Genomic DNA, 17,628 nt, shown 5'->3' with positions numbered 1-17,628 from the left:
ATTACGTCGAGAAGTAACGCCAGTTTCATCGATTTCGGGTGAGTAGCTAATTAGAAAAAAAATCGGAGGCCTTAGAACTTGAATGCACCTCGTAAAGTTAACTGACTCCAAATACGCTCATGTGTTCGGTGCTATGCAGAGATGAGACAGTTGTGCTCGCCAGGTGCCCTCAGACTGCAACAGATAAAGCGCACTCACGTAAAAGCTCTGTACGAGCGAGGCGTCTGGCGCCATGAGGGCTGCGGGCAGCGCCGACACGAGCTCCGCTGCCTCCTCGCCGACCAGCTTCTTCGTCTCGAGCAGCGAGCGCGCCAGCTGGAACGCCGGGCTGGTGCCGCACAGCTTCACCACGTCACGGTACACCTTCCTGTCAACACATGTTCTAGTATTGACACTGCGCTCACGAATTACAAATAACGGGTGGTTATAATTTAATGCGGAACTGATTTACACTGAAAATAATTAGTTCCAGTTTTGGCCACCAGGTGAAAATCTATATAGCATCTCGTCCACTCTCCGGTGCTCATATTGAACAAACTACACGACGGCTAATATACACTACTGGCCATTAAAATTGCTACACCACGAAGATGACGTGCTACAGACGCGAAATTTAACCGACAGGAAGAAGATGCTGTGATATGCAAATGATTACAACGTGCTGACACGAGCAAAGTTTTCAATCGATTTCTTATACACAAACAGCAGTTGACCGGCGTTGCCTGGTGAAACGTTGCTGTGATGCCTCGTGTAAGGAGGAGAAATGAGTGCCATCACGTTTCCGACTTTGATAAAGGTCGGATTCTAGCCTATCGCGATTACGGTTTATCGTATCGCGACATTGCTGCTCGCGTTGGTCGAGATACAATGACTGTTAGCAGAATATGGAATCGGTGGGTTCAGGAGGGTAATACGGAACGCCGTGCTGGATCCCAACGGCCTCGTATCACTAGCAGTCGAGATGACCGGCTTCTTATCCGCAAGGCTGTAACGGATCGTGCAGTCACGTCTCCATCCCTGAGTCAACAGATGGGGAAGTTTGCAAGACAACGACCATCTGCACGAACAGTTCGACGACGTTTGCAGCAGCATGGACTATCAGCTCGGAGACCGTGGCTGCGGTTACCCTTGACGCTGCATCACAGACAGGAGCGCCTGCGATGGTGTACTCGACGACGAACCTGGGTGCACGAATGGCAAAACGTTGTTTTTTCGGATGAATCCAGGTTCTGTTTACAGCATCATGATGGTCGCATCCGTGGTTGGCGACATCGCGGTGAATGCACATTCGAAGCGTGTATTCGTCATCGCCATACTGGCGTACCCCCCGCGTGATGGTATGGGGTGCCACTGGTTACACGTCTCCGTCACCTCTTGTTCGCACTGACGGCACTTTGAACAGTGGACGTTACATTTCAGATGTGTTACGACCCGTGGCTCTACCCTTCATTCGATCCCTGCGAAACCCTACATTTCAGCAGGATAATGCACGACCGCATGGTGCAGGTCCTATACGGGCCTTTCTGGATACAGAAAATGTTCGACTGCTGCCCTGGCCAGCACATTCTCCAGATCTCTCACCAACTGAAAACGTCTGGTCAATGGTGGCCGAGCAACTGGCTCGTCACAATACTCCAGTCACTACTCTTGATGAACTGTGGTATCGTGTTGAAGCTGCATGGGCAGCTGTACCTGTACACGCCATCCAAGTTCTGTTTGACTCGATGCCCAGGCGTATCAAGGCCAGAGGTGATTGTTCTGGGTACTGATTTCTCAGGATCTATGCACCCAAATTGCGTGAAAATGTAATCACATGTCAGTTCTAGCATAATACATTTCTCCAATGAATCATCTGCATTTCTTCTTGGTGTAGCAATTTTATTGGCCACTAGTGTAAAATCAACGTTATGCCTTTCTCATTTGTTTGACCTCTTCTTCCCTCTTCCCGTTGTTCCTAATCCATGACATATGGAAACATTTCTGTGCGTCTTTCTGCACCTGGCGGCCAAAATTGGAACTAATGTTTTTTCAGTGTAAGTCGAATGCGCATTAACGTTAGAATACCTACCAAGTTCCGCTGCCACGGGATAATTACAGCCCACACTGGACCTCTGTGTATAGGTGCATTGATGATAACCACCCAGTAGCTGCTGTGTTGGAGATACGGCACTCACCTCGCCAAAATGAGGGGAATAGTTCAGCGTGTCACGTGACTGGAATGTCGTTTGACACTCAGGTGAAGATTGGGCAAGACGTACGACATCAGCGCCGTTAACTGAAACCGGACTGTAGGTGTTCAACTTGTGAGACACTTCGTCTCTTAGGTCGTGCTGGTGTCAACGGATAAGATGGTTTTTTCCATTGCTGCAGAATTTAGACCCGTCCTCTGATTGCTTGGAATGGGTTGTGCTGGCATCTTAGTCAGTACAGTTACGGCCTCACGAAGTCGCTCTCAATATCTGCTGCCGGATGCACCACTATAAGCGTCCCATAGCAAAATGGTGAATCAGCTCTTATTATTGTTTTAAGTTTTCTGAATGTTATTTATAACTTTCTTCGAATTCAGTTATTTTTTTAATATAATTCAGCTCTGGGAGATGAAAATACGTAAACATATTGTTTAAGAAGAGTGAAAAAATTATAAGATAGACAGAAATGATTGTCCTGCCACCAATGTCGTTCGGGTGTGACTGTCTCAGCATTTTGCGTCGAGCCCGAGACACTCGTCGTTGTCCAGAATGAATTTTCGCTCTGCAGTAGAGTGTGAGCTGATTGGAAACGTCTGGCTGATTAAAACTGTGTACTGTACCAGTACTCGAACCTGAGACCTTTCTGTCAGGTTTGGAAAGTAGAAGATAAGGAACTGGTGGAAGTAAAACTGTAAGGGTCGGTCGCGAATCCTGCTTTCATAGCTCAGTCGCTAGAGCACTTGCTCGCTTAAGGCTAAGGTTCGTGTCCTGGTTCAGCACATGTTTCCATTCGGATATTGCGTTTATCCAATTTTAGCTCAGAAATAGGTGGGGTGCCAAATAAGCACCTCATACCCTCCAGGGCAATTTTAGTAACTGTGGTTATTGCTAGTTATCTATCCTAAAGAATCATTTACGTTAATAATAAAACTATTGACGCTTACATGAAGCACAGGTCACAATAACTAGCCAAGAAACTAGATTAACTTTTAGTAGTTGCAGGTTATATTGTGAGCAAAAACTAAAAAGAACTGGTCATATTCTCTTGGTATTTAGAATATGTAAGCTAAGTGTCAAAAGTCGCAGGAAGGGTTGTCCCAATTGAAGATATGCCGTCTATGAAGCCCGAATGTGGCGGTTAGATGTGTCTACACTCCGTTACACAAAGGTTTGTAGTGAACATGGCAGCACGTTGCAAGTCAGGAAACTGCCCATTCCACGAATGTATATGTATATGTATATGGTGTACGCGGTCGACATATCTCATCTTCGGTCACTTCTTAATACCAAAAAACAAAAAATCATACACGTATCGTTCCCTATGACTAACCTCCCATTCCTCCCCTCCCACCCACTCGCCTGTGTTCAATCTGGTGCTCATCTTCTATAGGTACTCCGGCTACTTCAGTTACTTTCTCAGAACTTGCATGTTTAACCAGGAGGAATGCAGCTCATCACCTGATGGCATGTCAGTTGGATATATACCAAGCACCACAAACAGTGCATTCTCTGATGTGGTGCCGAATATTTCTTGAAGTCTCAGTAGTACACTCCCCTGTCCTCCACAGATAGCACTCCTGAGTCTACTGCTCAAGTCCTGCCCAAAAAGTTCATTACTGATTCAAAGAGGGCAATGTGGCACTTTCTGATTAGTGTTAATAGTAACTCTATATTGAGCAGTTCTTACTACTACTAATTTGTGCAGAATTCTTTTTTGCTTTGCTAGTCATCAGCCTAATGCGTCCGTTGAAGCAGAAGATAATGAGCCACCATTTTTCATCTGGTATTTCTGACTCCCGATTTAACTGATGCCTATTGCCGTAATGATCCATTCGCTATTATGTACTTCGGTTAGTGGCAATTGTTGTAAGTTTATTTGAATTGCTCCGCTACGTTATTGTCTATAGTCTATCGCTGACGTTTCCACTGAAGACTGAGAGTTCGTATCTGCTGAACCAAATTCTGAAATACCATGGCTTATGCCATAGTCCCGTCAGTGTGGTAGAGCCGCCAATCAACAGATGTATAAGATAAATGCAACACATTGACTTTAGCACACACATATTTTATGCTTTGTCCCGTATATCACTTATGATAGAAGTGAGACATATACGTAACAAATGCTAAATATCTCACGAAAATGTCTTCTCCAGGCTGTATATATTACGTGCAGTAGTCCAGCAATTGCTTCATTAGTCGCTTCGAAAAAAATAGAACAATTAATAGACAGCGTGACACAGCAATAACTACATAATGGCTACTATAGTGCTGCACACAGTATTATTATTGTGGCGAGCGTACTGTAAGACCTTCGGTACACACACCATCAGATTATTTGACTTTTCGCTCTAACGAAGTAGGCGAGTGTCAGCAATATGTCTCGTGGTCTTATCGTGGCGTGTTTATCTTCTGCCGTTAGGTCAGACGATGGAGATGCCACTTGCACGCTTAGAGTAGCAGATTGACAGTGACCAACTTTAAACAGAACTTGATTAATTTTCACACACATTTATTAAAATAATAACAATCATAAACCTTACTTAACTTGATTCTGGATGCTATTTACAATTGGCAATCTGAAGTTCCTTTGGTCTTGGTACGTTAATCTCATGGAGGTAAGAATAGAGGGAGACGCCGTGACTTCACAGCTGTGATGCTATGTGATGCCGAGGGTAGCCATCTCAATCCGACCAAAACATTGCTGCTGTAAGCTTGTGTGCATAGGCTTGTCGCTCGCTTTTGGAAGGATTTTGCGCTATTATGGTGACTTGTGTGGTGTTCGGATGTACGAATCGTTCTGATTGTGATGCGAAATCGAAGGGAATAACATTTCATGTGTAGGTTGTCTCGTTAAGTGTGATTTTACAACTTCATTGTGAATGAACGTGTGCTACAACGGTACTTGTACTATAGCGTGTTTTTCTCCTGCATGATTCTAGATTTCCTAAAAATGAAAGTCGGAAAGCTCTGTGGGAGAATGCCGTGAGGAGGAAGAATTGGCGTGCGTCTAAATGGAGCACTATATGTTCTCAGCATTTCCGAGAAGAGGACATAGACCGAACAGTAAGGCTCTGAGAAAATGCTGTACCATCAGTTTTCCCTACACACCCAAAACATTTGCAAAAGGTATGTTAATTCAAAGAATTAAATTCTTAATTTTCAAGTTCACGTTTCAGTATAATACGTACGTATCGTCGATAATCGAAGTGTTGAGTAACTCACTTTGTCTTCATCATGTACCAAATTAAAAGCTAACACTACATTAACTGGCGTAAAGTATAGGCCTAAACAGGACACTGTGTAGATTTGCCATTCTATGTACGGTATTTCAGTAAATATTGGTGGTAATGAACAGTGTTTCCCAGTAGTGTAACGTAACTGAAATGTCCCAGTACGTATTACAAACAAGGTGTATTTATGGGGCTTTGGAGGGAGGGTATAGCTAACTTAGCTTTCAGTTTCTATTATTTAGTTTGTGATACACGTTTATTACTGAATTAACAAATTTGTATCGTTTACATTGAAGGCTAGCTATTCGTAATATTACATTAAAAACTATTTTTAATAGAAACGTGGAATTTCGCCTTTACGAGATTTTATTTTAAACAAAAACTTTGAAACAACCAATCTGATGACGTTACATGCGTATATGGTGCATTTAGCGACTGTAATACACGCAGCGCTATAGCACACTGGCAATGTTTTGGTCCGAGTGTCATGGCAGCGAGCCACGCCCCCATGGCTTCAAAACGTAGTACGGCTGGGATACGTAGCTCCATCTCCCCTTATTCTTACCTCCATGGTTGATCTTATTCTCACATATCTCTGATACTTGACAAAGTGTCTATACATTTCTCTTCATGGCTATGTACAGGATTATGATAATCTTATTAGGCGCAGACTGATACTTGTCCAGAATTCTTTCTTGCTTTGCTAGTCATCAGACTGATGCAGACTGACTAATCGGAGGTCTTTACACTCGTTATAATACCTCGAGCGTTCAGGTATCACTGCGAGAGTGTGATCCGCGAGGAGAAAAGGTTCTACGTAAGCAGCAATCTCATTGGCTGCGTTACCTATTAATACGCGGATCGGCGGAAGCAGAATTTGGTCCGTATTTATGGCAGCGCCATCTCGAAGTGCGGAGACGGACGAGCGCTGCGCCTGCGCTGTTGTGCTTAGCGGGGCGCGCTCTAGTGGGAAAGTTGTGCACGCGCTGACTACGTGGAACTATGTACACAACAATCATTATTACTATTATTATTATTATTATTATTATTGTTGGAGTGGTTAGACACAAAGCATCAACAGCCTGAAGTCGTCCAGTTTCTGCCGGTTAAGAAGTAAGGAGTGCAGCAGTAAAGTGACTTACGAACAGTAAGTATTGTGCACACGTCTTCACTTGTTTGATTTTAAATGGGGTAGCAATGTGCAGGTCAAGCAAGGGCCACAATGGAGAGGGGTAATGCAGGGGAAGCATGTTTTCTAAGAAATGTGTACCCTCACTGTGGGTAGCTAGCTTTCTTTTCTGAGAAGGAGTTGTGGGTAGCACTTGCGATGCATCACAGATTCCTTCGTCATTCATTCTAATACACACACACACGCGCACACACACACACACACACACACACACACACACACACACACACACACACACACAGAGAGAGAGAGAGAGAGAGAGAGAGAGAGAGAGAGAGAGTGAAATAAATATCATTCATATTTCATCATTTTAAAAATAAAATGACCAAGAAAAGTCTTTCATTCTGCATTTTAGGCAGTGCTAAAGTTGGTGATAACGTGGGGGAGGGGGTGTTACAGATGGCAGGGGGGGGGCCTAGGTACTAACTAACGTAATGGTCTTACAAGGGAAGCTCGCCGTCGCTCCCCGCTCCCCCCTAAGATTTAGTGGTAAAAGGGGCCAGTGGTCAGCCTGTCAAAAACTGAACACAGATCAAGCATGGAAACACGAAGCAGGTGTATTGGACTGTGAAAAAAAGCAAAATAGTAACAGTCAACGGTCTAAGAACAAGAAGTGCAATACAGAGCAGCAGGTAAAAGATATGGCGTCATGGTTAAATGGTTATGGTGGTGGATTGCCAAGCGGCTGAGCCGTGTTAAAAGCTCCCTCGTGCCTATTTTTTTTTTCTCTCTCTCAGTGTTCGCTTTATTCAATTTTGTGTCTGTGTCGTGGAGTAATGTCTGTTTGCTACAATGAGGTGTAAGGAGGGACCTACTATGACAGTTTATTCTGCACAACTAGTCTATTAGAAGTCAAAAGGAAGTGACTTTCCTATGGGAACCGCAAACGCTTGATGACAAGGCGACAAATCAACCGAATCCTCCACCGAGAAACACATCTGGTGTGTCATACATGGCATTAGTGACAGTACGTGCGTCTTATGATAGGAACCTCTTATCGACTCACCTAATTTGTTCCCCTGGTAAGAGAGTGAGATATGCCTCCTTACCCGATATAAGTGTTCGTATGAATGTGAATCTGATCAATCCCAAGGACATGATGAAAACATAATATTTTGTCATATAAACTGCAAGAAATGAACTCAACAGTTTCACAATCACATAGTTTATCTGTGTGCTGTCAAGACATATGTTTTTAACGTTTTTGAATTTGCGGTCAATTTTGGAAGTCTTCACTTATGAATTCCTTTCTTGTAACATAGTTCACACCGCCAGCCGGGGTGGCCGAGTGGTTCTAGGCGCTACGGTCTGGAACCGTGCGACCGCTACGGGTAGAAGGTTCTAATCCTGCCTCGGGCATGGATGTGTGTGATGTCCTTAGGTTAGTTAGGTTTAAGTAGTTCTAAGTTCTAGGGGACTAATGACCTCAGAAGTTCAGTCCCATAGTGCTCAGAGCCATAGTTCACACCCGTTTATTTGTGGTCCCATTTCTGTGAGAAAATGGTTCAAATGGCTCTGAGCACTACAACCGCTCGGCCACAGCGGCCGGCATTTCTGTGAGACATCTATGTGGTATCTAGCCTTCTTTCACAATTCATCACATTTATTTGCGACGGTAATGTCTTCTTACCACATAACTCAGATGCTATAACAAATGTATAGTACGATAACTGCCAAGATTACAGAAATAGAACAAACATTTCAATGACCAGACGGACAGTTCATACTGCTGAGAAAAAAAATTAATGGTGTGAGGGAGTTTTGAATACGACTCGGCTGCTTGGCACTCCCAGACCATAGGCTCTGGCTGTTTTAGGCTGCTCTCTATTGTACTTCTTGTTCTTGGACCGTTCACTGTTTCTATTTTGCTTTTGTTTTCATGTATGATCTGTGCTCAGTTTTTGATGAGCTGTTCACTTGGCCATCTTACCACTAAATCCGAAGGGACGGGGTCCCGGGTTCGATTCCCGTCGGGGTCGGGGATTTTCACCTGCCTCGAGATCTCATTTCGTCATCATTCATGAAAGTGGCGGGACTGGACTGAGTGAGGGTTGGGAATTTGTACGGGCGTTGATAACCGCGCAGTTGAGCGCCCCACAAACCAAACATCATCATCATCAATCTGAAGGGGTAAGACGGGGAGTTTCCCTTGTAAGAAATGTCGGGAACCACTGCACTAGGCAATATAAGCCTCTAATGATGTAAGGAAGGTCTAACACTATCAGCAAACTTGACGGTCGCAGCTCGGCTTTATCTGCGTGACGAAGAATACTTCATAAATGAAGAGACGTGAGTGTTACCGCTCTGTGAGGACGAGGCTGGTGTCACTGCGGCGCGCGTCCATGATGCCGGCGAGCGCGCGCTGCAGGTCCGGCAGCGACAGCGCGCGGCACATCTCGACGGCGACGGCCATCTTCTCGAGCGTGCGGCGCTGCGCGATGTGCGCCGACTCCTCCAGGTCGCTGGCGATGTCGGTCACCAGCTCCTTCAGCTGCTGCACCATGCACGCGTGCGCGTCGCCCGCGCGGTGCGACACGTAGTACGGAGACAGCGGCCTGGAACAACACTCTCACTGTAACACCCCGAGAAACCCGAAAACCCAAATAAGAATGTCATGATAATTTAAAGTAGGGAACAGTGTTATCCTGACTGGTACGACAACTTTGACAATAATGCAACACCTTAAAGTTTTTATGGACACCAATTTCAATGTGACGACTGGGCGTTGTGTGATGTCCTTAGGTTAGTTAGGTTTAAGTAGTTCTAAGTTCTAGGGGACTGATGACCATAGCTGTTCAGTCCCATAGTGCTCAGAGCCAGTTGAACCAGTTGAACCAATTTCAATAATTATTGAGTATGTCATTTACATCTACATCTACATACATACTCCGCCATCCACCATACGGTGTGTGGGGGAGGGTACCTCGTACCACAACTAGCATCTTCTCTCCCTGTTCCACTCCCAAACAGAACGATGGAAAAATGACTGCCTATATGCCTCTGTACGAGCCCAAATCTCTCTTATCTTATCTTTGTGGTCTTTCCGCGAAATGTAAGTTGGTGGCAGTAAAATTGTACTGCAGTCAGCCTCAAATGCTGTTTCTCTAATTTCCTCGGTAGCGATTCACGAAAAGAAGACCTCCTTTCCTCTAGAGACTCCCATCCGAGTTCCTGAAGCATTTCCGTAACACTCGCGTGTTGATCAAACCTACCAGTAACAAATCTAGCAGCCCGCCTCTGAATTGCTTCTATGTCCCCCCTCAATCCGACCTGATAGGGACCTCAAACGCTCGAGCAGTACTCAAGAGTAGGTCGTATAAAAGCGGTCTCATTTACAGATGAACCACATCTTCCCAAAATTCTACCAATGAACCGAAGACGACTATCCGCCTTCCCCACAACTGCCATTACATGCTTGTCCCACTTCATATCGCTCTGCAATGTTACGCCCAAATATTTAATCGACGTCACTGTGTCAAGCGCTACACTACTAATGGAGTACTCAAACATTACAGGATTCTTTTTCCTATTCATCTCCATTAATTTACATCTATCTATATTTAGAGTTAGCTGCCATTCTTTACACCAATCTCAAATCCTGTCCAAGTTATCTTGTACCTCCTACAGTCACTCAACGACGACACCTTCCCGTACACCACAGCATCATCAGCAAACAGCCGCACATTGCTATCCACCCTATCCAAAAGATCATTTATGTAGATAGAAAACAACAGCGGACCTACCACACTTCCCTGGGGCACTCCAGATGATGCCCTCACCTCCGATGAACACTCACCATCGAGGACGACGTACTGGGTTCTTTTACTTAAGAAGTCTTCGAGCCACTCACATACTTGGGAACCAATCCCATATGCTCGTACCTTAGTTAAGAGTCTGCAGTGGGGCACCGAGTCAAACGCTTTCCGGAAGTCAATGAATATGGCATCCGTCTGATACCCTTCATCCACGGTTCGCAAGATATCATGTGAAAAAAGGGAGAGTCTCAAGGAAATTCATTACATTCGAACTGAGAATATGTTCGAGAATCCTGCAACAATCCGATGTTAAGGATATTGGTCTGTAATTTTGAGGATCCGTCGTTCTACCCTTCTTATATACAGGCGTCACCTGCGCTTTTTTCCAGTCGCTCGGGACTTTACGTTGGGCAAGAGATTCGCGATAAATGCAAGCCAAGTAAGGAGCCAATGCAGTAGAGTACTCTCTGTAAAACCGAATTGGAATCCCATCAGGACCTGCCGATTTATTTATTTTCAACCCATTCAGCTGCTTCACAACCCCAGGGATGTCTATCACTATGTCTTCCATACGGGAATCAGTGTCATGATATAAAGCTGGAAAGAAAGTAAGGTTATCTTTAATTAGCTATCAAACATCTCAGTAATAACTGCATATCAGTACGACGAAAGTTAAGTCCAAAGTAATATGTCGGTCAGAGACAACATTTATTGTGAAAGAGAGTTGTAAACGCGGCGAAAAGGAAATTCAATGCGTCTACAATGCTCGATAATGGAAAAGTTAGTCGCTTGCTAGCTTGCTTGCTATCAAGTCGAGAGAGAGCACCGTTTGTTATAGTACTACAAACGGAACGCTGTGAGATTGTATCTTTTTTTTAAAAAAGTAATTTTGTGTGATAGAGATGCGCGGACTTTGTTCTCAGTTATTCTCACTTGAGAACTTGAACTGAAGCGATATTCTGATAGTGTACTACGAGTTAATGAACTCTAATTATTGGAGATATTATTGTTGGACTCAACTTTCATCAAAGTGAACAGTTACACGAAGAATGGAGATAGTATCGAAGACTGCAATACCTGATCAGCCTTGAGTTAAAAATTAATACGACCACACGAGGATGATACAAATACGACGATTGTAAAAGTTGTCGTAATTGTCACGATCACCGAATTGAAAAGAATCACAATTGATCTGATCCATCGGTGTTCGTGTGGTGTGATGATTATAAACTATTTACTAAAAAGGAACAATAAAATTGTTAGTCAGTAATGGAAATCTCACGTGTTGGCTCCATCATTAATTGAACTGTGTGATAGTTGATGACCAAAATTAATTAACTGTGGACGTTTTAATTGAAAGAGTGACTTGATGAACATTGAGCATTGAAAGTAATGTTTTGCCGAAATAATATGACGACGCACGAAAGCAAGATAGCATTATAGATTATCTCTGGATTTGCGTCGTGCCGCACTGAAACGACGCCGGCGATGAATGATTCACTCAATACTGCAATAACTAACTAACCGGGCATAGCAAATCATACACTCCTGGAAATTGAAATAAGAACACCGTGAATTCATTGTCCCAGGAAGGGGAAACTTTATTGACACATTCCTGGGGTCAGATACATCACATGATCACACTGACAGAACCACAGGCACATAGACACAGGCAACAGAGCATGCACAATGTCGGCACTAGTACAGTGTATATCCACCTTTCGCAGCAATGCAGGCTGCTATTCTCCCATGGAGACGATCGTAGAGATGCTGGATGTAGTCCTGTGGAACGGCTTGCCATGCCATTTCCACCTGGCGCCTCAGTTGGACCAGCGTTCGTGCTGGACGTGCAGACCGCGTGAGACGACGCTTCATCCAGTCCCAGACATGCTCAATGGGGGACAGATCCGGAGATCTTGCTGGCCAGGGTAGTTGACTTACACCTTCTAGAGCACGTTGGGTGGCACGGGATACATGCGGACGTGCATTGTCCTGTTGGAACAGCAAGTTCACTTGCCGGTCTAGGAATGGTAGAACGATGGGTTCGATGACGGTTTGGATGTACCGTGCCCTATTCAGTGTCCCCTCGACGATCACCAGTGGTGTACGGCCAGTGTAGGAGATCGCTACCCACACCATGATGCCGGGTGTTGGCCCTGTGTGCCTCGGTCGTATGCAGTCCTGATTGTGGCGCTCACCTGCACGGCGCCAAACACGCATACGACCATCATTGGCACCAAGGCAGAAGCGACTCTCATCGCTGAAGCTGACACGTCTCCATTCGTCCCTCCATTCACGCCTGTCGTGACACCACTGGAGGCGGGCTGCACGATGTTGGGGCGTGAGCGGAAGACGGCCTAACGGTGTGCGGGACCGTAGCCCAGCTTCATGGAGACGGTTGCGAATGGTCCTCGCCGATACCCCAGGAGCAACAGTGTCCCTAATTTGCTGGGAAGTAGCGGTGCGGTCCCCTACGGCACTGCGTAGGATCCTACGGTCTTGGCGTGCGTCCGTGCGTCGCTGCGGTCCGGTCCCAGGTCGACGGGCACGTGCACCTTCCGCCGACCACTGGCGACAACATCGATGTACTGTGGAGACCTCACGCCCCACGTGTTGAGCAATTCGGCGGTACGTCCACCCGGCCTCCAGCATGCCCACTATACGCCCTCGCTCAAAGTCCGTCAACTGCACATACGGTTCACGTCCACGCTGTCGCGGCATGCTACCAGTGTTAAAGACTGCGATGGAGCTCCGTATGCCACGGCAAACTGGCTGACACTGACGGCGGCGGTGCACAAATGCTGCGCAGCTAGCGTCATTCGACGGCCAACACCGCGGTTCCTGGTGTGTCCGCTGTGCCGTGCGTGTGATAATTGCTTGTACAGCCCTCTCGCAGTGTCCGGAGCAAGTATGGTGGGTCTGACACACCGGTGTCAATGTGTTCTTTTTTCCATTTCCAGGAGTGTAATAAAACCATAACAGACAATTAAAATCAGCAGTTCGCATCGCTGAGAAGACTGTGAGGACTCGCAAACGGACTTTCATACATTACGCGAGGAACAGTTTTCTTTGGAGATTTTCGGGTGCTGTTCCACGTTATCCGACGAGGACAACCATCACTGCACGTCGCGTCTCCATTCCACGGAGCGAGCTGTAGCAGTAGCGGCTCAACATCAACAGCGACAACAAAAGGGGAGAGGGGACGTCACATCACTCTGGCGCCGAAGTACATAAGAGAGAGAAGTGTGAACTAAGTGTTACACCATCAACTTGCCTTCCTGCACAGCTGCTCGCCACCGCTGCCCTGTACACCAGCCTCGTGTAGAATAGAATTGGCCAGTTTTCAATGGCTCCATACACGAGAGGGACTTCGAAACGCGAGTTACACTTGCCATCCCACGCTATCGCCATCGCGCAACGGAGTGGGGCGTTGTCACAAGAGAGTAAACAGGAAAAAAATATGGAAATTTATGGTAAGGTCTTACGGGACCAAACTGCTGAGGTCATCGGTCCCTAAGCTTACACACTGCTTAATCTAACCTAACCTAACTTACGCTATGGACAACACACACACCTATGCCCGAGGGAGGACTCGAACCTCCGACAGGGGGAGCCGCGCGCACCGTGACAATGCGCCTAAGACCGCTCGGCTACCCCGCGCGGCTCGGGCAGTTATGGTACAGTACGGTTGATAGGTGCATCACAGGGCGCGAATGAAATAACGTGACAACTGGAAACGTATTCCAAATGGTTCAAATGGCTCTGAGCACTATGGGACTGAACATCTGAGGTCATCAGTCCCCTAGAACTTAGAACTACTTAAACCTAACTAACCTAAGGACATCACACACATCCATGCCCGAGGCAGGATTCGAACCTACGACCGTAGCAGTCGCGCGGTTCCGGACTGAGCGCCTAGAACCGCTAGACCACCGCGGCTGGCGAAACGTATTCCAAACCAGATGCATACAGCACAGGACGAATCTTGTGTGGAAATAGTCTACATCGGATACTGTTTCACCGTGATATTCTACATCTACATCCATACTCCGCATGCCACCTGACAGTGTGTGGTGGAGGGTACCTTGAGTACCTCTATCGGTTCCCCCATTCTTTCCAGTCTCGTATTGTTCGTGGAAAGAAAGATTGTCGGTATGCCTCTGTGTGGGCTCTGATCTCTAAGATTTTATCCTAATTGTCTCTTCGCGAGATATACGTAGGAGGGAGCAATATACTGCTTGACTCCTCGGTGAAGGTATGTTCTCGAAACTTCAACAAAAGCCCGTACCGAGCTACTGAGCGTCTCTCCTGCAGAGTCTTCCACTGGAGTTTATCTATCATCTCCGCAACGCTTTCGCGATTACTAAATGATCCTGCACCTAAGCCCGCTGCCATCCGTTGGATCTTCTCTGTCTCTCCTATCATCCCTATCTGGTACGGATCCCACACTGTTGAGCAATATTCGAGCAGTGGGCGAACAAGTGTAGTGTAACCTACTTCCTTTGTTTTCGGACTGCATTTCCTTAGGATTCTTCCAATGAATCTCAGTCTGGCATCTGCTTTACCGACGATTAATTTTATGTGATCATTCCATTTTAAATCACTCCTAATGCGTACTCCCAGATAATTTATGGAATTAACTGCTTCCAGTTGTTGACTTGCTATATTGTAGCTAAATGATAAAGGATCTGTCTTTCTATGTAATCGGAGCACATTACACTTTTCTACATTGAGATTCCGCAGCACATTACATTTGTCTACATTGAGATTCAATTGCCATTCCCTGCACAATGCGTCAATTCGTTGCAGATCCTACTGCATTTCAGTACAATTTTCCATTGTTACAACCTCTCGATATACTACAGCATCATCCGCAAAAAGCCTCAGTGAACTTCCTATGTTATCCACAAGGTCATTTATATATATTGTGAATAGCAACGGTCCTACGACGCTCCCCTGCGGCACACCTGAAGTCACTCTTACTTCGGAAGACTTCTCTCCATTGAGAATGACATGCTGCGTTCTGTTATCTAGGAACTCTTCAATCGAATCACACAATTGGTCTGATAGTCCATATGCTCTTACTTTGTTCATTAAACGACTGTGGGGAACTGTATCGAACGCCTTGCGGAAGTCAAGAAACACGGCATCTACCTGGGAACCCGTGTCTATGGCCCTCTGAGTCCCGTGGACAAATAGCACGAGCTGGGTTTCACACGATCGTCTTTTTCGAAAGCCATGCTGATTCCGACAGAGTAGATTTCTAGTCTCCAGAAAAGTCATTATACTCCAACATAATACGTGTTCGAAAATTCTACAACTGATCGACGTTAGAGATATAGATCTATAATAGTTCTGCACATCTGTTCGACGTCCCTTCTTGAAAACGGGGATGACCTGTGAACTTTTCCAATCTTTTGAAACTCTACGCTCTTCTAGAGACCTACGGTACACCGCTGCAAGAAGGGGCCGAGGGGCGGGGGGGGGGGGGGGGGGGGGGCAAGTTCTTTCGCGTACTCTGGGTAAAATCGAACTGGTATGCCATCAGGTCCAGTGGCCTTTCCTCTTTTGAGCGATTTTAATTGTTTTTCTATCCCTCTGTCATCTATTTCGATATCTACCATTTTGTCATCTGTGCGACAATCTAGAGAAGGAATTATAGTGCAGTCTTCCTCTGTGAAACAGCTTTGGAAAAAGACATTTAGTACTTCGGCCTTTAGTCTGTCATCCTCTGCTTCAGAACCATTTTGGTCACAGAGTATCTGGACATTTTGTGATGTGAACTAGTGTACCCACCCCGGCACTACCGTTGACAAAATAACAATAAAAAGTATCGGGTACGTAAATGTGTGTATTGTACTTGATGCGCCGAAGCCTACCTGGCCAGTGGAGTGTAGAGGCCGTGCCTCACAGGCGCTGCCCTGGTGTCCCTGGTGCGACGGCGGTGGTGCCTCCCGCTCTCTTCCAGCTGGTTCTCCAGCTCCTGGTTGTCGCTGTCGAACAGCCGGCTCCTGGACCTGTGTCTGCTCCTCGACCTGTGCCTGGAGCGCCGGGTCGTCACTTCCGTGGCTTCTGTCGGCTCAGGCGTTGACGTGGTCTCCTCCGCGTCCTCTGGGAATTCCAGTGAAGCTACATTATTGGGACTGGACTCTTCGGTAGGTTCAGCATCGATTTCAACTTCAGGGACTACCCAGTCAGGCTGGAAGGCATCAACTCGCGTGGGTTCAGAAAACTCAGGTACCGTCGTCTCTGGTACTTCCACCGTCGTGGTTCCAGGCTCATCAGCATCTTCGGCATCGATTTCTATTTCTGGAGCTGCAGCTTCACCCGCGACTTCGAAGGGCAATGTCTCCGTCGGTTTTATCCACTCGACAGGTTCCGTCTCCAACTGTTTGTAACAAATAAAGGTTTACCTTTTCAGCAACAATTAATAAATATTACTAAATAAATACTTAATAACAACTACCTTGACTTAAAATGTGGTGTTAAATTCAAAAATTAATAAACTAAACCTAAGACTACTTCACTACACTCGTCTCACTAACGCGTTTCTTGGAAAGAAGATGTATACACAAGGTGTTTGTGTTAATTTGAGACAACTATCTGGAAAGCGACGCATCGTACGAAACAAATGTTCTAGGTCAAAAGTTCGTATTAGTAAAGCGGACATCTGTCTGTTCTACAACTGGCAATCTCCTAACCATACCTTTTAGGTGGGCTGGATCAATTTCGTATTTTCAAATGGGAAACCTCCATTTTTATTGCATTTCCGGATTCTACGCCAAAAAATACGTATGTTTTACTCAAACCATTGCTTCCCATTCGTGGTAGTAGATAAGTACCCACTGTGCCTATTTTTGTAACTATGGACCGACCAATTTGGTTATAAATTTCATTATGAGGTAAATATAAAGCTTTGTGTAACTAACGGTTGATGCTGATGTTCAAATGTTACATGAGTATTGCAGATATGATTGTAAAGTACAAATAATGTGTCTACCCATTGAGATTTCTGGCAGATAAGGAGGAGGAGGAGAGGAGGAGATTAGTGTTTAACGTGCCGTCGACAACGAGGTCATTAGAGACGGAGCACAAGCTCGGATTAGGGAAGGATGGGGAAGGAAACCGGTCGTGCCCTTTCAAAGGAACCATCCCGGCTTTTACCTGAAACGATGTAGGGAAAGCGCGGAAAATCTAGATCAGGATGGCCGGAGACTGATTTCAACCGTCGTCCTCCCGAATTAGAGTCCAGTGTGCTAACCACT

General features: G+C 45.8%; 1 protein-coding gene across 1 annotated transcript in view; it reads right to left on the bottom strand.

Annotated features, from left to right (window-relative positions):
• LOC126470722 (vitellogenin-like) overlaps positions 1–17,628 on the bottom strand; it is a 451,798-nt gene that overhangs the window by 272,422 nt on the left and 161,748 nt on the right. Inside the window, exons 9-11 of the mRNA XM_050098725.1 lie at positions 16,243–16,751; positions 8,909–9,163; positions 199–367 (exon numbers count right to left, since the gene is read on the bottom strand). Of these exons, the coding sequence (XP_049954682.1) occupies positions 199–367; positions 8,909–9,163; positions 16,243–16,751 (933 nt within the window). The remainder of the gene's footprint in view (positions 1–198; positions 368–8,908; positions 9,164–16,242; positions 16,752–17,628) is intronic.

This window comes from Schistocerca serialis, chromosome 3 (genome assembly GCF_023864345.2).
Source record: "Schistocerca serialis cubense isolate TAMUIC-IGC-003099 chromosome 3, iqSchSeri2.2, whole genome shotgun sequence".
NCBI lineage: Eukaryota > Metazoa > Arthropoda > Insecta > Orthoptera > Acrididae > Schistocerca > Schistocerca serialis.
This window is presented reverse-complemented; position numbering and strand designations above follow the sequence as displayed.